The sequence below is a fragment of the Xenopus tropicalis genome, chromosome 2 (assembly GCF_000004195.4).
Source record: "Xenopus tropicalis strain Nigerian chromosome 2, UCB_Xtro_10.0, whole genome shotgun sequence".
NCBI classification, from domain to species: Eukaryota; Metazoa; Chordata; class Amphibia; order Anura; family Pipidae; genus Xenopus; species Xenopus tropicalis.
Genome location: NC_030678.2, coordinates 120,145,961 through 120,170,707, shown reverse-complemented (window position 1 = coordinate 120,170,707; position 24,747 = coordinate 120,145,961). Strand labels below are relative to the sequence as shown.

The 24,747-nt window shown below is 37.1% G+C and overlaps 1 protein-coding gene across 1 annotated transcript in view; it reads left to right on the top strand.

Moving 5' to 3' along the window:
- itgbl1 (integrin subunit beta like 1) overlaps positions 1 to 24,747 on the top strand; it is a 94,187-nt gene that overhangs the window by 44,665 nt on the left and 24,775 nt on the right. Inside the window, exons 6-7 of the mRNA XM_002937085.4 lie at positions 4,531 to 4,671; positions 8,217 to 8,363. Coding sequence (XP_002937131.2) covers positions 4,531 to 4,671; positions 8,217 to 8,363 — 288 coding nt within the window. The remainder of the gene's footprint in view (positions 1 to 4,530; positions 4,672 to 8,216; positions 8,364 to 24,747) is intronic.

The following is a 24,747-nucleotide window of genomic DNA, read 5'->3' as shown; positions in this document are numbered from 1 at the left end:
GTATAAAAGCATTGCACCTATAAAGACGTGACGCTTTTATACGTGCCTTTCTTCAGGTGGCGCTTCGCGTACACAGCATATTCACAGAGGACCAGCGGTTGGGGACCCCTGGCCTAGGGTGCCCAGCCGGCTTGGCCCAGCATTAGACTGTATGGACAGTATTTACAGGATCTTTTTTATACAAAATAAGTTTCTGTCCTATAATGATTTTCAGGGTGGATACATTTATTATGAAGTCTGATGAAAAGTAAATAAAGTTGTATATGCTGCTAATCAGTTCCTTCTCTCTGAACTGTTGCTAGTTGTTTTCTTTTTGCCCCCCACTAACACTGCTGCTTTATTGTCACACACACACATGACCGGGGTATATTTTATTTTTTTTGTTTACTAGACCAAAATGTCACAGCTTTCTATTGATCTGCTCATGCTTCAACATTTTAGTTATTTAGTTAAAGGTGTGCTCAGGATGTGGATGCACTAAATCCAGAATTTGGTTTAGAATTCTATTGAATCCCAGCACTTTGTTCAGGAATGGATTTGCCCACATCCATTCCAGCCAATATGAATCCAAACCCCTGTACTATTCGTTTGTTCGGGGGCTCACAGTCCTTCCCACTTGGCAAATGAAGAAAACGAATCTGTATTTCAATTAGTTCTCATGTTCACCCAATTATGTTGTAGCTTCTGGTGCTTATGCCCCAAACCTTTTGCTTACTGTATATACTCAAGTATAAGCCTAGTTTTTCAGCACCCAAAATGTGCTGAAAAAGTCACCCTCGGCTTATACTTGAGTCAGGTGCCATGGGTCCCTCCAGACTAGCACCCTCTGTCCTTTGTGTGCAAATTAGGCCACCCACAACCAGACCCTCAAGTGCCCTGGCCCACTCCAACTAGCAATACTTATTTCCCCTTACGTGTCCTCCGGGACCGGGTCTGCTGCCAGTTTGCAAATGCGCAATGAGTATGGGGTAGTACTCATATTGTTTTTGTTGACCATCTTCTCCACTTACAGAACTAGTTTACTGTTTTTCTTTAAAATAAATATTTAAAAACATATACCCCACTGATGCCTCATTTAATGTCATTTATTGGTATTTATTTTGATTATTGAAACTTAGCAGTAGCTGCTGCATTTCCAACCCTAGGCTTATACTCGAGTCAATAGGTTTTTCCAGTTTTCTTAGGTAAAATTAGGTACCTCGGCTTATATTCGGATCGGCTTAGTTAATTTTTTTGTTCTTCACTCTGAGCAAAAATGCCCATATGTAAATTTAAAGTTCAAGATGTTCACTCACTGCTTCCTTCTAGTGGTCCGGGTGCCATGCCCCAGACCCGCAGCATAGGGAAATCAACTTCAATATCCAACACAAAACAGCAGGCACTCGTCGGACTCCAGGACAGTGGATAAAATTCAAAAGTGCTTTAATTGAAGATACGTGTTTTACCTGTTTCATGTGACTGCACACATATTCATTGTGAATTTCATGCCATTTTGTCGCGGAACCTAAACCCCCCACCCCCACGATTTTGTCACCATTTGTTATGGAACAAATCTCTGACAAATCTGAATGGAAAAATATGCCAACGAAAAGCTTTTGAGATCATGTAGAAGCCAATGGCAGATATCCCTTTTACAACTGAAAGATCTTTCTTTGCTTCATGGTTTTACAGGTTATCGATTTTTTTACTTAAAGAGTTGCAGTTTTTGCATTTTTCTGAAACTTTTTTTTGCCTGTTTTTTCAGTTCTGAAATTTTGATAAATGTCATTCATGGAAATTAGTTTATTTGTGGTTTAAAAAAAAACTATGAAAATCCAAATGTTAGTAAATGTTCCCTTAAATCTCTGGACAACTAATGCAAACTTTAAAAAAAAAAAATCAGTACTTTTTTTTTAAATTTTTATAATTGGAAAAGTAGAATTTGTTTTTCCCAAATTAAAATTTAATCAATTTAGAACATCTCTGCTTTTAAATTTCCTAAAATGATCAAAGGCAGGTCTTGAGTTGGCTCTGTGCCAAAAAAACAGTTTTTTTTTTCTACCAAAATCTGGTCAATACCAATATACAGTACCTTTGAATTACCCATCGTTAAACAACTTCGCTATTTAAACTAAATTATGAAAGAACCAAACGTATTTAACATTTTCACAAATAAGCTACAGGAAAACAAAATGTAATATGATTTATACTTAAAAGTGAATGCAGAAAACTAGATAATATAGAGTAATATAAAACATATTCCTCAATTTTTGTCTGCTTTTCAAGCATGCTTTTAGATGACAGGCTGTAGAAACAATCTAACAGACTAATAGTTAAATGGCAAGTGGCAATTTCCTTTGGCTGCTTTCCAGAATGCCATTACTGTATAGCAAATGTGAAAGCCCCAAAGAACCTTATTTTAAATACATCTTCACTGACAATGACTGCTGCAGAATGAGCATCTAATTATCCAGAGAGCATTTAAAAGCTGCCTCCCTTCTTAATTATGTGAAGAGCGGGCTTTTGTTCAGATTTACAGCAACACAATTTAATATCTAGATTTATGAAAAACTAAAATGTAAATATGGAAATGGAAATATTTTGTGACAGCTAATAATTACATTTGTTCCTTTCTAGCTTAGAGGTGTTTTTTTTTCCTTTGCCCACAAATATTACTTAAGTACATGTGTGTTTTAGAGGCCTTGCAATTGTCTCTCTCCCATGTGTTATCTTCAAAACCTTTTAAAAGTATCAAACAGCTAAATGTGACAAATGTCAATGCCCTCTTGTTTACATCTTACTAACCAGCCTGCGTGTAATTTGCTGTAGTCATTCTATGACCTAACAGTTTTATTATTGTTACTTTTTATTACTTATATTTCTATGCAGTCCCTTTCCATTTCATATTCTAGTCTCTTATCCAAACCACTGCCTAGTTGCTTAAGTAAACAAGACACTAACTGCTGATATTCAAAACTGGAAAGTGGATGAAAAAAAACCCCCACAAAAAATTAAAAAACAAAACCAATTGCACATTGTCTTTAAACATCAATGTCAATATCATAATAAAAGTTAATATAAAGGCGAACAACCCTTTTAAATTAAATCAAGGGTCTTTTAGAACAAAAAAGTGCTTGTTAAGATAAAAGTCAATCCCCCCACTATATGTATGTAAGCTGGATCAGAAGTATATTAGTCAGGGCCGCTGCTGGCCAAATGGGTGCCCTAAGCAGAAAGTTACTTTTGTGCCCCCTCCCCCAAATATTACAGAAGTAAAAATAAAATAATAAAAGAAAACACCTACTATAGGGGCCAAAATAAAACTTTATTCAAATAAAAGTAAATACATAAATACAGAGCTCACAATCAGCAAGACAATGTAAATGCCCGCAGCTGACACAGTGCCTATTTCCTATGTAAGGGCCCCTCAATAGACATTTCCATTTGTAAGGGCCCCACCATGATCAGCTGATCTGCCGGCGTTATCTGTATGGGGGGTTCCGCTCCTGCCTTTCATCAGGGCCCTGTTCCTGCCGCCGCCAGGCACTATCCGGAGAGCTTGTTATTCGTTTCTTGGGGTGAGTAGTTCTCATTGTTGGAGGCGTCGTTGGCCTTAGCCAATAGAATGCGGCATATAACCCAGCCCCCAGAGAGAGAGCGCTGATTGGCTACTGGTACTGCCTGCCACCGGTAAACAAGACGATATCCCAAAATGTGTACTGTGCTCCTTGTTAACCCTTTCCCTGCTGCCGGCCTCTGCCTTATTAACTCCTATAAAAATGATTTTTTTGAGCAGCTGGGATTGTGCCCCCCTGGGAGTTGGTGCCCTACGCAGACTGCGTACTCTGCGTATAGGGAGCGGCAGTACAGATATTAGTTCACTCTTATGGCTTTTAGGTTATGTTCAAGGTAAAGAAGATTTTATAGCAGAAAAGATATGTGCTCAAAACTTGGATAATGGAACAGGATTTTGGTAATGAAGATAATAATGCTTACTCCCCACATGTGATTCAGAACATAAGCTGATAGAATGCCAACAGCGCAACAACTTTCCAAGTTGCAATGCCTGTAACTCGAGCTATTTAGAATTCTTTAATGTTTCACCATTTGACTTTTAAGTAATAGGACATGAAGCATTTTTCTGCCTTGCAGGGCTGTTAGATATTTCTCTTTTTTCACAAATCCATTCTAGTACTTTGCATTTATATCTGTGCTTGTAAATGGGCTATTTTTTTCTTTTTTGCTGTAAAGTAAAATAATCAAAGATAGACTTCTCTTTGGCTATTTTGGTTTAATATAGGACATCAGTTGTGCTTTTTTGTTTATATATATTTTCATGTTTAATGTCAATATTTTTGACACCTGGTCCTTTGCCAAAATAGAAAAAGACAGCAAAAAGCATACTCCTCCATTTTCTGCTTGCCTTAAGCAAGGTGTTATTCTTTCTGTGTGTAGCAGCTGTATGCAGCAGTTGAGAATGAATGTCAGGCATAGTTTATGCAAAAATCACATCATATTTTTAAATCTGCATTTTTCTTAAATTCTTTAAAGGAACCTGTGTGTGCGGTGAATGTACTTGTCATGATGTTGACCCAACCGGGGACTGGGGAGATATTCACGGAGACACCTGTGAGTGTGATGAAAGGAATTGCAAATCAGTCTACGACAGATATTCTGATGACTTCTGCTCAGGTAGAATGCTTTCATTAAAATTAAAACCAATGGCTTAAGCACTGATGTGTTTAAAATTGAAATATTGTGTTGGTGCACACCTCATTTCAGAAGATGAATATTTCATTTTTATGCCTTTACAAAAAGTGTACCATTACTTTTCAGAATAATAAAATAGGATGCATAACAAAAAAGCTGGCAAATGATATAAATATACTACCGTAATGCGGGTCCTATTAGTCCGCACCTTTGGTGCAGGAACCAATTAGAGGGTGATAGGCGCACTTTAGAAAATTAGCTATGGAAGCTTCTATAAAATAAATCATTAGCTTTTCAAGGTTACAAAAACAATTGCCTACATATAGAAACACTTATTTAAAGGGCAACTTGACATAAGTATGAACATATAGTAGGTATTAATGGACATCTGGTCTTTTTTAAAAGTCGTTTGTAAAGTCTAGCACCTTTAATCAGACTTATTGTTCTTTAGCTCAATGTGGCTTTCATACAGATTCCCAGTTGGAAGTTCAGTGACCCTAGAAACAGACAGAGGTTTGATTGCCAGACTGGAAGATGAATAGGGCAGATGGAACAGAATGGCATTACAAAACCTATTAATGTTAATAAAAATAAAGTTTAGCAGTTAATCGACATTCTGATTTTTAGGGTCATTGAGGAATGATGAAAAGACAAACACTGATACACAATGTCACCAAAAAGTGAAACACAGTGTATATGAATGTAGTATGCATGGGACCTGGGTTTTTTCAGTAATTTGTATCACCATACTGTACCTTAAGTCTGCTAAAAATCAATTAAAGATTAAATAAACCAAAAAGAATAATTCTGCCACCAATACTGTTGTATTATTACAGAGAAAAAGGAAATCATTTAAAATTGTAATTTGGAGCTCACTGGATATCAGGTTTCCAGATACATGGATTAGGGCCCATACCTATGTGTATATATGCAACATATTGGACACTAGCTATATGTGATAAGATAAGAAGATATAATTTGATTTTTTTTACTATAAGAGAGTGCTAGTCCCATTAAATACAGTATATATGCATATACATATAATAGTGCATCAGTCCTTTTTGTAAATATAGATTGCTATAGATATGTTCTCACTTGCTGTCTCCATCTCTCTCTCTCTCTATATATATATATATATACACAGACATACATAGAATTGGAGACAGAATGTTTCTGTACTGATTTATGATTACAACAAAGCTGACACAAAATTACAGTGAGAAACATAAAACACACTCTGTTTTGTTGTTGATCTATTTATTGTACACATACAGCTGTAAGTAGACCTTTCAACATGCATGACAGTCATCAGCTTGAACTGCACCCACACTTACATGTAATTTCATACGAGGGGCACTAAATTGATATTTGTTTTAAACAAAGACACTTAATTGTGCTGTTTTCCAGCCAAAATGGCATGTCACATACATGCAAATGTGTGGCAGTTAGTACAGGGTTGGCTCAAAAGAGAACAGCATTGATGAAAATGAATGTCAGGACGCTGAAAGCAGGCAGTAATTAATTTGTATTAAACTGCTGACGTCACTGGACTGTAAGAGCAAGACTTGAGCTGTCACATCATATCAGATAAACCATAGAAAGTAATTACACAAGCCCATTATCAAAGGGTTATCATCTATTGCACTTTTCAGTGGGTATTAGAAATCCCTATAGATGTGATTTAATATGACTCAAGTATAACTTATAAACTTAAATACTATAAGAAAATGACTAAACTGTGTATACATGAGCAGTGCAGTAGGTAAAATGACCAAGGGAGAATTATTTTACCTGAGCAAAACATTTGATATAATTTTGGTCCCAGAGTTACAATGACATTACTAGAATGACTTTCATGTCATGTTTATGTTAAGATAAACAGGATTTCTAAACCTATAGGCCTATAGGATTACTATTGGCGAAGCCGTGCAGTCAGCTGCAATGGTTACACTGTTCTGCAAGTTTAATGTCATTTACACATTTCTTTTCTGAAATGATGTATTTTTAAACAGGGGTGGTTCACCTTTAAGTTAAGTTTTAGTGTGTTATAGAATGTCATATTCCTAGCAATTTTGCAATTGGTCTTCATTATTTTTTTAAATTATTTGCCTTTCTCTTCTACATCTTTCCAGCTTTCAAATGGGGGTCACTGACTCCGCCAGCCAAAAAAAACTATGGCTCTGTGAGGTTACCTTTTTATTATTATTGTTACATTGTATTCCATATTCTTTCTATTCAGGCCCTCTCCTATTCATACATACCTCCCAACTGACCCTCATTTCACAGGACAGCCTGGATTTTATCAGCTCAGCCCGCAGTCCCGGATTCTTACTGAAAAGTCCCTCATTTCACTTTGATCTCCTGCACTGAATGCTAAAAAAGATACAAAGTTTCTCAAATTTAGTTAAATAAGTAGCCCAGAAAAGTTAACAAGCAACACCTGCACTTAGAAACAATTGTAACTAATAAGCTTAATGGGTCTCTTGGGGAGAACTGAGACTTGCAACTTAAAGGCAATTTTGCATAAAAACACGACCCCAAAACCCCCAGAAAAGTGTTCTTTAAATAGCCTGCCATATTTTGTAAAAGTGGGAGTGGTATTTAGGGGGCGTGGTCACAAAAATGGTTATGTCCAAATGTTCTTTTTCTCCTTTACATTTTTCAAATGTTGGGAGGTATGTTCATATGCCAACTTTTAATTCAAACCTCCGCCTGGTTGCTAAGGTAAATAAGGTCCTAGAAACCAGATAGCTGCTAACATTTCTGGAGAGCTTTGTAACAAAAAGCAAAATAACTAAAACTAAAACACAAAAAAGAAATAATGAAAATCAATTGCAAATTGTCTCAGAGTATTAATGTCTGTCATACTAAAAGTTATGGCTCAGGTTTCTCTGCTCTTTCCTGATGCTCTGTGCCACAGCTGATACAAGAAACCAGGGTAAGGGTTTATTCTTCATAAAAACATGTTTTGGACTTGATGGCCCTTGTTACCCAGAGGGCATTTAAATATGCTGTTGGGCCCTACCCCGCCCACCATTACAGCCTGGAAGAACTTAGTGAACACTGTTGCTCCCCTGTATAAACTTACATAAATTTGATAGAGTTTGGGGTCCCTGGTGTGACTTAGAGGGAAACTGAGGTATTCCACACCCACAGATTTTACACCTCTTTTGCTACAACCTGAATACCTAGCTCAGCTGGTTGACGGACCCAATATGCTGGAGTTGCTGCCAGATTCATACTATGTAATGTTATACCCATTTCTTTAACGTCTATAATAAACCTCAGAGAGTCTATTGTAATTATATAATTTGACCTTGAAAAAAAGGATAGCACTTTATCCTATTGTATTGTAAGATGTGTTACTTTATGTTGTTGTATGATAATTAATAAAATACACCTTTAAAAAAAAAAAAAAATATGCTGATGGTGTTTGTCTACAGTTGCTAATATATTTCTAGTACAAAAAGAAAATAATTTTTTGTTGTTTATAAAATGTTATTTTTATTGAAATGTTATTAATGCAGGTCATGGTCAGTGTAACTGTGGCAGATGTGACTGTAAAGATGGCTGGACTGGAAGGAAGTGTGAACACCCACGTTCCTGCGGCTTGTCAATAGACGAAAGTAAGAAAAAATGCCAAGGCAGTGCAAGTCAGCCCTGCTCAGGACGAGGTATGTAATGGATTTCTGTGTATAATGTGTTTTCTTACTTGCTGAAAAAAAAAACATTTCATGGTTCAGTAAATTAAAAGTTTATTTATAGCCCATCAATTGGGAATTTAGTTGAATGCTAATAGCAGAATAATCAATATGCATTTGTGTAATCCTCAATGATTTTGTTTACAGATTAAAGGCTGAAGAGCACACTTCATCATCTCTTATGCACGAGAAAATATGGTTCCAGGACTTGATAGTCCCCAGTATTGCCCTAGTGAGTAAGTACTCACAGGGGACTATCAGGTACTAAAACCATATTTTGAGAGCTGACCTCTGGGCAGTCATGTTAGGAGGCTGAACAAATGTCAAGGTCACAGGCAGAGGTCCCTTAAGGAAGTACCCACACAGTGATATTAAAGACTTGGGTACCTCTTTAAATAGAGCAGCCCCACTGCTAGGCTATGTTATCATTCTGGCTTGGCCAATTATATGAGTCTGGTAATTTTAACCAGTACATATTCATTTACTAACCGATTTATTAAGTTTTGATTTGGTAATATTTGACAATGTGCTCAGATAAACCTATTCAAAATTAATGTATGTCAGTTCTTAATATTTTGGGGCAGACTGGCACCTTGTCTTATTTCATTATAATTGTAAATAATTGTATTATTTAATACAAGATAAATGGATTCCATTAGACCCCAACACAGATCTACTGTATAGTTCTGCATTATATGTGAAAAGAGAAGCTGAATCTAACTTGTCTCTTAATGAGACTCATTATCAGCAATCGCAATATGAAAAAACCTGTTCATTATCTAGTAGCTTTCAGAAAATAACATTATTAAAACTGATCTTCCTGAAGATAAATTGGTGGAAAGCTGCTAAATTGAAAGTTTCATCACATTACCTGAATGCACTTTGTACCATGATATAAAATATAGCAGCTTTTTAGAGTGTGATATGTATGCTAGATATCATTTGTTTCAGTTCTGTATCAATACAAAGTTGCTAGGGAAAAAAAGGTAACCTTGAAGCCAAACAATTCCATGTACTTTATTCATTAACATGTAAACACACTACAGGAACGTGTCTTTCTTTTGCATATTTTGATTCCCCAAAACTGAGACCTAAAACCAGTTATGCCACAACTAATGCCATGAAACAAATGACGGAACTGAAGTGTGTCAATATCACTAGTAAAAAGGAACCCCTAACCATTCCTAAGACGGCTTAACTCAGCAGGTGCTCACCTGGGGTGGCACAACACTTCTACAAGTACAAACGTAAACAATACCTCAGCATATAGAAGGATCTTACTGCCCCCAGCCCATTATGACTGACTGAACTGGATCTTTTCATGCTGCTAATTTAAGGGGCAAGCCTATAGGTAAAGCTTGGCTTTGGGTTGGTAAGGTCTGTATTAAAAAAAAATGTTCAGTCCTTCTTTAGTAATGAAACTGACACTTTCCTATTATTCTATTAATATCATTTAATAGACTAGGGTTTTCTTTCAACCTAGGAAAAAGTGACCTACATTAATTCTTTCCACATACTGAATATTAGTTATATTTCTTACAGAAATCTAGGTACAGTGCTGTAAAAAATGAGTATCAGTTTATATATCAAGTATGCTAATATTAAAGGAACACAATGATGTAGAAAGTTAGGGATATACTTCATCTAGTGGCCGAATGTAATTTTAATTTATTTTGGTGCAACCATATTGTATGGAAAATGGGAGATCACACCTGGGATTATCCGCAGCACAGTGTGCTCATAATAGTGACCAGTGCACAAAAGATGCATGTAATGTGAATATAGAAAGATCAAATGTAAACGTAATGATGCAACATAGATGAAATCCCACACTGTGCAAATCGAATGACACTATATAAAACAAATCCCACATGGCCTAAGTTTTTGCACACCAATGAAAAAGTGATTAATGAATTGCCAATGAAAGAGATGACAGTAGATAATAACAAGCCTAATAAGGGTGATCTCACTAGAGGGATGCAGCTCATAACTGAATGTGTGAATGGTTGTATCTGTTGTATTGCTATTATTTACAATCTGACCCTCTCAAAAATTGTAAGCTTTGTTAGTTAAAGCATGCTGCCCCTGAACCAACAGGTACAAATTGCTCCCATTTACAAGCAGCAACTCTTTCCTCCCTTTCTTCCACAAAATTCTGCACTTGAAGTTGTTAAGTTGGAATTATGTAATAAATAGCCACTCTAAAGAAAATAATATATGGTAAACTAGACTATATTTTATTTCAGTACACTGAATTTTTTATCTTGGGCTCATTGGCCTTGCATACTGTTAAATAGTATGACATCTGTTATTTCCTGTTCTTCTGCATGGCAGGGGGAACTAATGAGTAAACCCCCTCGCAATGTGGAACAACACAAAGGCACAGCACCGGATTTGTTATCCGGGTACCCCAAGGCCACCCCCATTCGTCGCTACCCCCCCCGCGCGCATGAGCGAACATGCAACACAATGCGCCCCAGGCCTATACGGAGCAGTGGGGAGAGGTCCCCATTGCTCCATATGGGAGCTAAATTTTTAAATTTTGTTGCAGCGGGGAGGCATGCCACCCTAGGCTCGGGCCTTTGTGGCCTCACCACAATCTGGACTTTGGAAGGCATAAAATACAACACCCCATCCGTACACTTCCTCTTTTTCTTCCTGGCCGTTGCTGAAAAATGGAATCCCCCTGTTTCTTCTGATGGGGACCTGGCCTCTCTGGCCCACTGAAGCTGCTAACAGGTAATAGGTTAGCAGAAATCCCTTGTAGCTGGGGAGTTTGTTGGAGGCATAGTTAGTTACGGAAGCACAATAAGTCACCATTATGGGCAATAGGAGGCTGCTTAGCTTGTAAAACCACTCTACCTGTGGATGAAGGGGTCTCCCTGAAGGATCCAGTTGAGAGGAGACAGGATTCTGTATTGAGAAAAGTTTATTCGGTGGCAGGGTTCACTGCCGTAAAGATCACTTGTGTGGCGACGGCCACAAAACTATGGCTTGAAGACAAAAAGAAATCAGTGCAAGATGTTTCAGACCAGTCAAATTTGTTGCATTTTGTGGATGATGGTGGTGGAATTTATTACAGAAGCATCTCTGGATATACTAAAGCTGTAAGCCAGGAATATGTCCTTTGTGGTAGCAGCAAGATGAATGCTCTGGTTAAGAAACTGGCAGGCTGACACTCCGTCAAAATGTACTCTTTGCTCCCTTCCTTTTGAAGAGTATCAAAGCTTGATACTATAATCTTAAAAACTTCTGCTGGGAAAAGTTTTTTCCTTCGTTAGGAAAAGAGAGAATAATGTCAAGCCAGAAGAAATGATAAACTGTCATTTAAGGAAGTTAAAAGTTATAGGCCTGTCAAAGGTTATAATAGAAAACCCTATCGAGGAACAAATTTCAAAATCAGCAAAGAAAAGGCTCTAAACAAGAGAAGACAAAGTCTTTTTGATGGTGTGACTGCCCATCAGTACCCTGTGGACGCAAGACTTCAGTTGTTTGGGGCTGCATGGGTACAAACTACCAAAGACAAATGGATATTGGATGTAGTAACTCAAGGATACCATTTGGAATTTGAGTCCAAACCAAGAAAAAATGTCTTTCTAGAATCAAAATGCCCTCAATCATCCAAAGCACGTCAAGCACTGGCAAATATCATAGCAGAGCTGCTACAGAAGAAAGTAATTTCTGCAGTACCTGTAAGTCAGTGATCCCCAACCAGTGGCTCGTGAGCAACCTGTTGCTCCCCAACCCCTTGGATGTTGCTCTCAGTGCCCCCAACCAGGTAGTTATTTTTGAATTCCTGACTTGGTGGCAAGTTTTGGTTGAATGAAAACAAGATTTACTACCAAATAAAGCCTCCTGTAAGTGTACATAGAGGCTGCCTAAAAGCCAATCTTAGCCCTTGTTTGGCTCCTCCATGAACTGTTATGATGCTTGTGTTGCTCTCCAAGTCTTTTTTACATTTGACTGTGGCTCACGAGTAAGAAAGATTGGGGACCCCTGCTGTAAGTCAACAAGGATCGTGTATGGTAATAAACCATAAGAAATCACTATTGATTCCCACACAACAAATAACTTTTCAAGAAGTTCTAATGCACACAGTCCTAGAAAAGTTTATAGTATAACACATAATTTGTTTCATTTGAGAATTTCAAAAGTTTGAAAAAACAAAGATGTCCTTGATGAAGGAAGCTATGTTTTCTGAAACAATAGAAGGGAAATCCAGGATAATTAATCTTTCTGTCTCAAGTTCGCGAAAGTCTGAATTGGTGGCTAGATTCAAGCAACCTTTGTCAGAGCAAATTGCTCAGTGGCAAATACTGACAACAGTATGCCAGCAGTCAGGGCTGGGGTGCCCACCTTCAGGGGTGGACAATAAAGAACATGTGGCTACAGGAGGCGAAGATCTGGTCATAGAATTTCAGGGAACCTCAGGCAGTCTTCCAAATGTTGGTAGGGTTCAAGTATCAACTGAAAGGAGCAGCTGCCATGGTAAAGTCGGACAATGTCAAAACAGTGATATACATTTCAAAGCAAGGCAGGACTTGAAGCCTGAAACTCCTGAATCTGTTTCAGCAAATGCTAACTTGGGCAGAAGGACATCTCTCAGATTTGACAACATCCTATATTCCAGATCATCAGAATATTCAGGATGATCAGTCAGCAAATGTGAATTGCATCATCAAGCATTCCATCTGCTGCTGTGGGGTTCCCCACAGATAGAGCTGATGGCAATATTCAACAACCAAAAGGTTGGAACGTTCTGTGTCAAGCCGAGCTGGTCCGACGAGAAATGTTACCCACAAGCACCTCACACTAGGCTGGAGGCTTAACCTGAGGTGAGACAGGAAGCGCAGCAGTGGAGAGAGGCTGGAAGGCCGAACAACGAAGTACCAAGGAGTAGGCAAAGGAGTAGTCAAACGGATCCGGGTCAATAGGCAGGCAGCAAGGTTCATAGGCGAGGTAACAGGCAAAGGGTCAAATAAAAGTTTTTCTCAGTAATAGTAAATGCTGGGCACACCGAAATGATAACCGAGCACTGAGGGCCTGTAGCAGAGACTATTTAAGGAGTCCGGCGACGTAGCACTGCGCCATGACGCCGCGGCGCGTTCACAACGACTTGTGCGCCAAGACGCGCGCGTAACCGCGTCAGACGCATGTGGTGTCATTGCACGTTGGAACGCAAGATGGCGCGTGCATTCCACACATAACCGACGCACCTCTGGCCCAGGGAATCGGCACCTGTGAGTGGCCTTACATTCTGCATGGGATGCATTCAGTCTGAGGTGGAAGTTCAAACTAGCATACATATTCCCTCCACTCATTTCAAGGGTTCTGAACAAGATTCTGTCAGATCAGACCACAGCTATTGTAGTCCTGCCTTGGTGGCTGAGGAGGCATTGGTTTGCATGTCTTTCCACCATGGCTTTGGACAAACCAATCAGAATTCAATGTCACCCATATCTGCTGATTTAGGGAACATTCCATTACCCATTTACCCATGCCCTTTGATGGGGTGGATCTTAAGTGGCAAAATTGAGCACAACTGGGATTTTCAGAAACCTCTATATCTACGTTGCTGGCTTCCACAAAGTGTTTGACAAAGCAGACCTACTATAAAATATGGCAAACATTTAAAGACTGGTGTGAATTCTCTGGCAATCCTTTTCTTATCTTTCTCAAAAGTTACTTTAGTAAACTTCCTTCAGGATTGGAGAAAGGGTTGAGTTTAGCAACTCTTTAAGGACGTTTAGGCTTTGTTGAAAGTCAAGTTGACACTGAATCCTTTGGTATGAGAATTATTCAAGGTGTTAAGAAGTGTAAGCCTCAAATAAGACCAGTATTTCCATCATGGGATCTGAACTTAGTCTTGCAACCTCTTACAGAACAACCATTGGAACCTATTGGGTCAGCAAGTTTGGAACATCTGACACTCAAAACAGTATTTCTCATTGCTATTACATCCGCCTGTAGAGTCTGTTAAGAGAACAGTCTTACCTTAAGATTCATCAAAACAAAGTGGTTCTGAGGTTGCCGTGAATTTTTTTTTTTAAAGTTGTTTTCTCATTTCACGGCAGCATGGAGTTAGTGTTGCTAGCATTCTTTCCTCAACCAGCTAATGAGGAAGAGGCTAAGTGGCATACTTTGGACTTAGTAAGATATATTTCTACCTACATCAACAAGACTGAAGATTTTAATGAATTAAAAACTTGTAATACTTTTTAAAGGTCCTAGAGAGTATGCCAAGTTTCTAAACGTACTATTGCAGAATGGATCAAGAGATGCATCATTAAGGCTTATTCTGTTAGCTCTATGAAAGCTTCTCATATACAGGCTCATTTGACTAGGGCGGTGGCAACCTCTTGGGCACTCAGGGCCCAAGCCTCTTCAAAAGAATTGTGAAATGCAGCAGCCTGGACTTTAATGCCTACGTTCATAGGCTTTTAATGATGCTGAATCAGCTAAAAGAGCTTCTTTTGGTCAGAAAGCACTGTTTTCCGTGTGTGTGTGTGTGAATTAAAGTTGTTATGCAGTAACCCTCCCATGTGTATTTGTAACTGCTGGGGTATATCCCATTAGTGCCCACTGTTATGCGGAAGGACAGGAAAAGGGAAAATTCTAATTTTCTTTTTCTGGACTGAAGCATGACAGTGGGCACATCCCCCCCGTTGGTTTAGATCAGGACTTCTTTAGAAAAGGAAGTATAGGGGTGAAGTTTTGTCTCTTATGCCTTCCTGTCCTTCCGCATTGTGAGGGGGTTAAACCATTAGTGCCCACTGCCATGCTTCAGTCCAGGAAAAGAAAATTACAATAATTCTGATTAAATTTTCCATTTTCTGACCTATTCCCTTTTTGTCAAAATATAGACTGCATCTTGTTTTTGATATTAATAAAGATGGCATAAATCCAGGTTAATGCAAAAACAATTGTATTTTGGAAAAGCTATCCAACAGACTTCATGCACTAGTTCTATTTTACAGAAAAAGCCCTTATTCAAAAATACCAAACGTGTTGAAAATTCAGGATAACACATCCCATACTTATAATAAACTTTTTAAAATGTCCTGCATTTCTAGTAATTATATTCTTAAATTCATCACTATAAATGCAGTGCCAGATCATGAATGCATTGAACTACAGAAATTGGGAAATCTGATCATCAGCTACTTGTATTTACTGCATATTTATATACAGTATATATTGAGCCACTTAAGAATGTATTACACCTAGCTAATCAGGTTTCTGTCTTGCACGCCCTTGTGCTCAGGAATCTAAATCCTTCTGGGATTATGTTCATTGATGTTAACTAGCCCTTCTTATCTTTAAACCTTCTATTAAAACCTTGGAGCAATAGCATATAAAATCTATTTTGCTTTGAGCAACATCAATTTATTGTACATGAACTATTTTCTTAAAACCTTAAAACACATATTAGACATTCTGTCTGTTTCAGGGATTGTATATTTTTTTTTTTATTAAGAAAGAATAATTATAAGAAATTGTATTGCACAAAAAAGCCTGGGAAATACCTGACAACCAGCAACTGGAACAGTGCATGTTGGAATGTAGTAAAAAGCAAAAAAAAGCCACAATCCCAGAAATGCTGTGGTTTTATTTCATTTTATTCTGTTGAATATCTGTTTATAGTTTTCTGATGGTGCTATAAGATTACCTATACAGGTATGGGACCCGTCATCCAGAATGCTCGGGGTCTGGGGTTTTCCGGATAAGGGGTCTTTCTGTAATTTGGATCTCCTACCTTAAGTCTACTTAAATTTATTAAAAAAAGTAATTAAACTCAATATTAGTGTTTTGGCTCCAATAAGGATTAATTATATCTTAGTTGGGATCAAGTACAAGGTACTGTTTTATTATTATAGAGAAAAAGGAAATCATTTTTTAAAATGCAAATTTTATTAAAATGGAGTCTGAGGGAGATAGGCTTTCCATAATTTGGATCCAGATAAGGGGTCCAATACCTATATATACAAAAATACCCTCTCATATATAGCTGTATATGAACCACATTGCTATATGAAATTATCTTTAAAAAAGATAATTTCAGGCTCTCTAAACTAGAGAACTAGAAAATTGTGCTACATTTGTACTATGTTTGTAAATTGATAATTAAATATTTAAATCCCTTGAATGATACACTCCTAGTTACCTATAGTACCTTAAACACTTGTAGCACAGATAGGAAGGAATGAGCTTTTTGATGGAGCATATGATTATATTTATTGAAATGTTTTGGATTCCATATACAGTAGAGGGAGTAGGGGTAAATGCAAGCCCTTTGAATTTGTCCTATGGGTGCGTAAGGTTACATTTAACATGTTTTGCTTTCTTTTGACTTTTTTTTATGGCTCATTCTGGTACACATTGTTATTTTCATTGTTTTTTCATTATAGAATGTGTGTGATGAACATTTTATTTAAGGAGTAATAGGCTGAGGCACCTGTGCAAAGTGTATTAAAAGCTCTTTTAGGTAGGAAAAACTCCCAAGTGTTGCCATTTAATGCCCATTTCCTGCTTTCTATGGAGGCTGATTCTCTGGGATTTTAGTGTTTTAAGATTTAGTGGGGCTCATCTATCAACACAGGGAAATTTGCCCTGGGGCAGTAACCCATAACAATCAGTGATTGGCTTTGTTTAGCCAGCTGCAGGTAGTACAATGGAGCAACAATTTAATTGGTTGCCAATGGTTACTGTTCATGGGCAAACTTGCCCAGTTTTGATAGATGAATCCCAGTAAACATTTATAGACACATTAAGTGAATGCAAATAGTGCTTTTATATAGTATATATTTTCCTTTTGGGGTAGGGTTTATATCCTTTTAACCTGTGTTTTTAGAATGGTAATTTCCTGATCAGCTTTCAGAGCTGCAATAAAGATATATTGTACCCGCCTCTGATTGTGGCAATTAGCATTTCGGAAGAAATCACTACATTAGCAGTGTTTTCTATAATTAGATGTAATAAGTTAATCCTCTTTGATATCAACCTAATCCTACATCTTTGGTTTTGAGATCTGCCTGTCCTATAAAGGAAAAAGCTGATCTGTTTCTATACTGATAGGTTATCTTCAGTGTAGCAGTCTGGCCTGATTCTAGGTTTAGTAAAGGGCAAGGTTCCCGACATGCCATGTGTAAATTTACAGTGTATGAAGACAGTCTTGATTCCATCATGTTTTTGTTTATCTGAAAATAAGTTTTCACATTTTTAAATCAGTGGATTAGAACTCATAGTATAAAACTGTTCAAGATGTATTTAATGTTAAGGAAAGTTTCCACATGATTTCAAACCAAATCCGTGTCATATGAGTTTCTAATAAATTGATGTCACAAGTGACAATAAAGCAATAAGAGGTCCATTTTACATTTTCCAGAAGGCAGATAATGGGAATTGTCCTTTTAGATATTATAGTAAGTTAAATATTGGTATAGATTAAATGTCAGATATTCCAACCCCAATGCTATTAGTCTTTCTGGAGGTAAATGGAACACATTCATGATTATCGATGTACTATAAAACCTGACAGATATATCATCTAAGGTGGGAGAGAGAGAAAACACTCAGAAACCTTAAACCTTTTTTAAATTGGATATGCACATGTACTATTGCTTTTATCTAAATGTTGCCTTTATGGTCTCCATGTTGGTTTCTTACCTGGATAGATAACTATATTAGAACAATCTTAGGGTAGCATTTTATACACTAGTAGGCTATTGTATAAAAAGCACAAATAATAATTGAGATGCACAGTCAGTATAGTTATTAACACTAATAAAAAGCGGGTTTACGATGAGAGTCAGTAGAATGAGAGATGCAGCATTGACAATGGTTAGTGATGAGCAAGATTTTTTGGCAGGCGTGAATTCGTAGTGAAACTGCCACAAAGATATGCCACAACAAAATAGCTACAAAGAAAAACCACCCATTGACTTGTGTATTTGGAGTGAGAAAGAGGTTGCCTGTGTAAAAAAAATTGTCACCCTATTTCGGAATTTTTTGCCCGGCTTGTAAATTTTTCTGCAGTTTTACAAATTTTTGGCAAATAGAAACAGGACAGATTCGCTCATCACTAACAATGGCACTTAGCAGGTGGCATTTGCTTATATTACTTCAAGAAGGAACACAAAGTTAAATGGAGGTAAGGTTTTGTAAAGAAATCTATTTTAAGAGATTGTTTAAAGGTCTGATAAAATGTTGAATGGAATTCCAGAGAGAGGGGGCAGCTCTACCTGTGTCTTGAATACATGTATGTGAAGAGATAACAAGTGAGGTGTAGAGGAATAGATCATTAGAACAGCATAATGAGTAGTTATGTGAATAGTTGGCATAGGTTTAGGAACAAAGAGTGATGTAGAACCGTGAACTGCTTTGAATGTCAGGATTAGTTATGCAATATATCTTTTACACTGAAATTTAAAATATATTGTGAAGGCTTTATATTACTGTTTAAATATGGTAACATAGGTGAGTGTTATAAAAAGTATAATTCTCAAAGATGGGGGAAAACTGCATGTATCCCTTATTTTTATAAAATTTTGCAGGTAGGTTTGGGGAGGTGACTTTGCAGTTAGGCACAAAAGGAAGTGGTAATGCCAAAAAGGAGATCCGCCATCTGGGGCTGGAATTAGGGGTAGGTAGGTGGCGCAATGATAGGTGGGTCGCTAGACAAGTGCCTCTTCTGCCTACCCCTTCACCAAGCTCTCTTGTCCCATGTTGCCGCTTGACAGAGTGTGCTGCCTCCCCACGGCGCAATTGAGCATGCACATGTGGGGGGCAGGCAAAGGCGATGTGGCCGGCTGGGTTGCCTAAAATATCCAGTTGCTTTTGCCTGCCCCTGCCTCCATCTTTCTGAATAATCTCGTCAGTATGACCAGGAGAGGCTGTGCCTGGACCCAACATAAAATGGGTGGGGTGATAGGAAGGAAAAAAATATCCACAATATATAGACATAAACACTTGCAATCTGAAAGATCCCTGGATTATTCAAAAATGTTGTAATATTTCTTCTACTACATAACAGTTTGTTATATTACAGTATGCTTAATAGCATCCCAGTAAAGAACCATCACTCCAAACATTTGCAAAATAGTGCTGGGGGTGGGGGAGGTCATCCATTTTTTGTAGGAAAATGTTATTTTATGTTTAGTATTAAATTCAAGATCTCTTTATTCCCAACTATTTATGTTTTTATCTTCTTACTTGGCACAATCATTCCCTCTAAAATGTTCTAGAAAATTGTTGCTGGCATCTAGAATGTTGTCATTTTGTCTGTAAACACATATTTTAGTACCTATTCCAAGCACCAGAATCATTATTTTGCACAGAGAAGATATCTTTTGCTCACACCCAAAAAGAAATTAGAAGGAACATAACTTGACAATTTTCCCTAGGCATTCTAATTCATCTTTCAAAGATGCCAAGAAGGGTCTTGGTGATAGCTGCTAGGTTCTGCTATGAATTTGGTCATAATATTTTGTCACATTCTAATAAGAGTCAATCACTAAATCAATCTGCTAGTCCTATACAATAGCCTCCCAGGTTCTCCTGCTTATCTGTGGCAATAAATTGACATCTGTCTTAACTGAGCTGAATTCTGTCATGACTCCGGTCAGGGCCCATGGAGAAAAAAAACCTTGCTACCATGGCAGGCCAATTCAACACTGCTCTATGGGGAAGGGACCTCTTTTTCCTACTGTGTCTCTTACCGCATGGCACTTAATCTCTGTATAATAATACATATTTATTCAAATGTACATATAACATTGCACGTGTACATTATTATTTCGTTTTTAATATTTATTTAGTATTTATACATTGTAAAATGGTACAGCACTATGCATGCTAGTTGCACTATATAAATAAAGTGATAATATAAGGTTATAGATTAATGATATTATGAAAAAAAAAAGTTTAATATTGTATTCTACTTTATAACAGAGTCATAGGTATTTTTCCTCCTCCAGCAGAATCCTACATTGAAACCTGTTTTTCAAAAGTACAAACAGATTTTCTCATATTTAAAATTTGAAATTTGACATGGGGCTAGATATGTACCTAGTTTTCCAAGTGCCCTTAGCTCTTTACTGCTGCGCTGCAAGTTGGAGTGATGTCACCCCCTCCCTTTCCTCCCAGCAGCCAAAAAGCAGAACAATGGGGTAGCAATATATCTACTAATATTGATTATCAAAAATTTTTGCCAGGTTTTCGACGCAAACAAATGATCATAGACTCCAATGGCTAAAAAAAATGTTGCCTGGTACCAAAAAAAAATTGCCACCTATTGACTTTCATGCATTTTGCAAATGCCACTTAACAATTTTTTGGGTGAAGCAAAATGGGACCAATTCACCCATAACTAGCAGCTGACTATCACCTGTATTGCTAAAAATGCTCCCACCTAGTGTGAATAGCAATCAATAGTAAAATACCCAAGTCCCGCCATGAGTCCTCCAGTTACAATGAGTAGGAGAATCAATAGCTTATCTGAAAGCAGTTTCATTGTAAAGTGCTGTTTTTTTTTTTTAAAGAACAGGCACAATGCACTGAGATGGTGGCCTACACACCAATATTACAAGTAAAAAAAGACATTTATTGGTTCAAGAAAAAATGTTTAAAAGGTAGAATAAATTATTTGCAATGTAGAAAGTGTGATTTAGTAATAAAAACGACACCATAAAAATCACGACAGGGTCCCTTAAAAAATGTTTAGTTACTATCCACAGAATAGACACATCTTTGTAGCCCACTGTCATGTTTTGAAAAAAGTGACCTTTCCACCCACAGATACCATTCCATTTTCACTGTTTAAGAGATGAAGCCTTTCTGGGAAAATGATCCCCTGTCTTAGATAATTGCTTTGGGAGTGCCAGATACAGAGACATGAAATAGGGAATACAGAATGTGTTAGTATGCAATTAGGTTTATCTTTAAAAATAGCAAATTACACAAAGCAGATGTATTTCTCTTTAGATAATGTCTCTAAAAATTAGACAAAATATCTGCAGTTCATTTTACATGTAATTTCCTACATATGTTTGCAGTTATAAATATTAACCTGAAGTTAGTTTGTACTTTAAAGTATAGAATACAATAGAATATAGAAGTGATCTGTAAATAAAAAAATAAGATATGCTTTATGCAAGTATAAGATATATAAGAGGAAAAGAGAAATTCTAAAAAAACTGCGTTGTACTTCAAAACATAGTAATAAAAGTGAACTGCTTTTTTATTTAGTTGGTGGGGAATTTTCTTTAGAATTCCAGTTATCTCTTCTCCCATTGATAGATGTAGCCTCTTGTGGACCAAATATTTTATTTAAAAAATTGATGTAATTTAATATGTGTTATCATTTCAAATACACTATACAAATCAGTAGTGGTTTCCCTTGAAACCACACTTTGTGTAATTGGATTCCCTGAACCAATACATATAGCCCATGTCAAACACGCCCAGCAGAGATGAGTAAACAGATTTAAATTTTTAAAAAAAATTCTATTGTGATGGTTCAAAATAAATGTTAAAAATGTAATTGGCAGTATACCTTTATCTTAAGGCTTAATTAAATACAAGTACCACTTTAAAGTGAAGGCTTTATGTGTATATAAAATAGTGTTTTAGAAGCAGTTCTTGGATTGTTACTGACTAAATAGAGGCGTCCCCACCCCAACATCATGGCTCCATGCCCATTTCGTCTTTGTAAAACTTTGCTTTATTTTTCAACCATACTTTAAGGGTTTCTGGAACTACAAATGATGTGCAGTTTTTTTCACAAGGCATGGATTTGCTGTGAAATTCCACATTTGTCAATTTGCCAATTTTTTTAGTAAAACTGCAGCAAAAATTCACTCCAACAAAAAATTTGGCGAGTGAAAAAAAAGTCATGGTCGCATCAAAAAGTCGAGGGAGCAGCAAAAAGGTCATAGCCTCATCGAAAAAGGGCGGACACATAAAAAAAGTAGCGGTCGTGTCAAAATAAGGTGCAGTCCCGTCAAAAGAAGGTTGAGATGGGACAGATTCACTCATGACAAGGAACTACTACTATTAAATAGGAAATGACTCATAATTAGGCTTCTGCTTTGTGTAGCATATTTTAATGTATTGATTGCAATTTTCAAAGCCATTAAACTTCCAATTACCAAAAGGACCAAAAGAAATACAGAATTTAAAGCATATGAGTCATTTTCCTATTCTAAATTTTGTGATTGAAAGCTCAATAAATTACTATGCGTTTTTAATGACTTTGAAATCAAAATAGCATTTTCCTCTATATAGCTATATTTTTATTCTGGCATTCAAGATCATTCTATCAAACAAGGAGCCACTGAAAAACCTGACAGCTTGTAATCTTTCCTAGTTCACATATCCATCAATAATGACAATAATGCATGCAAGCGGTAATATAATACCTTAATTTTTAAATGATACTCCCAGAATCTGCAGTAGTTGATGCCCTTTTTTGAGCAAGTTTTTGCTCAATTATGTCTTCACCTCATTGTTTCTTCTGGTTAGGGCTGTTACTGTACATTTAAATGGAACATGAGTGTGTTTTGCCATCTTTTAATGGAGGGATCTGTTTGGGCAGGTTCAGTTTTAGCCTTTGTCGTGTTTTCTCCACAAGTTGTAACTCAAGATATTCATTGAAAATTATTATTGATTTTATTGATAAAAAACGTTAACAAAGTCAACACAAAGGAAAAGAAGTCTTGCGTTTACTTAAAAATAAACAGTAGAGATTGAGAAAATGAGTCCTTGTTTGTATGAGGTCTGAATTTGTAATTGTCAGATGCTTAGAATACCAATACCACTGCAAGTGAGGGAATTGGCATGCAAAAATCAGAAAAAACAGGATTATAGCCCTTATAATGAATTCTGTTTAGATTTCACATACACTTGTGGAGAATAATGTACTAATATGGGTGCTAAACTGTACAAGTTCAGTTGGCAGTACCAACCAACCAGACATAGTTTTGATCAGTCTACTATAAATTGGAAAATGAGCCAAAACCCAAATTGGCTGAGGACCCTTATTTGAAATCTTGGATGCTGGATATATATATATATATAAAATACACACACACGTTACATTGTTACATCCCAAAAGATAAACTTTCTGTTTAAATCTGGTTCTATTTTTTAGGTTTTAAGATCCTTAAGAGAGTTCAAGGTTTTGTGGGAAGATTATATGAAGGTTACTAATCCTAGGTTCTATCTAAAGGGACATGGTGTAGAATATTAATAATGAAGGCTGCCAGACCAGATACGCGGATTAACAGAACATATCAGTATGGCATACAAGAGTTCACAAAAGATCATTTGAGCAATTTGTTTTTCAGGATTATCAGTGTTCCAGTGGTGTTTTTAAATGAAATATTTTCCCCTCATGATTCTGTATTATCTCCCTCTGCTAAGTACAACCATTGTATAAGCCCAGGTATTGTCATTGTGACATTTTGTTTCCCAGATCCTTCAGTATCTTATTGGCAAAATAAAATCATTGTAAAATATAAGATTTTTAAAACTTGCAAAGAGAATTGTGTTTACTAAATGGTTAATATCCTCAGCATACACACAGAACATTGCTGAAGTGAAAGCCAATCAATAGACAAGAGTGTAGGCATCATGACATCAACTGTTTCCATGGATTCCACTAAGAGCTTATCAGAAAAAGTCACTGTATGGTTGCTACGCATCATGCCTCTTAGACATTGTTCACTTTGACGCATAAAGTGAATCCAATGTTTACTGAGGTACAAAAGCAAGAAAGAGAGGATCTATATTAGGGCACATATCAGACACAGGCTACCTCAAACTCTCCAGATTCTGATGAATGGCAACCTCCAATATTCTACCAGAAATCAAGGTGCCCAGATCCATTCCAGCCTGGAAAACAATTATCCTTTTTCCTCATATGCAATTTTTATCTGCAAGTAAGGATTGAGATTGGTGGCTGTGCTCAGTTCTACTGCTGAGGCAGTGTGTAACTAGCATATACCACACAATGGGCTCTGCTGTATGTTACTAGCTCCCTGCCGCAGTACTGCAGGTCTGTAGGGGGGCCTGACCCTGTATCTGCAGGAGGGCCTGACCCTGCAACGGTGCTCTACTGTGCTGAGCATTACCATACACAGAATAGAATGGTGTTTTAATACTCTAAAAAAGCTAATATCTTTTATATCTTAGTGGAACAGAGAGAGAATGGCACTTTAGAGAAATTTTACTGCCTCACCATATTATCAAGTAAGGCCAGCTTTAGAGTTGTGAAATATAAGCAATGGTGTAACTATAGAGGGAGCAGACCCAGCAGCGGCAGGTGGGGGGCCTGGGGGAAATCTAGACTCAGGTGTCG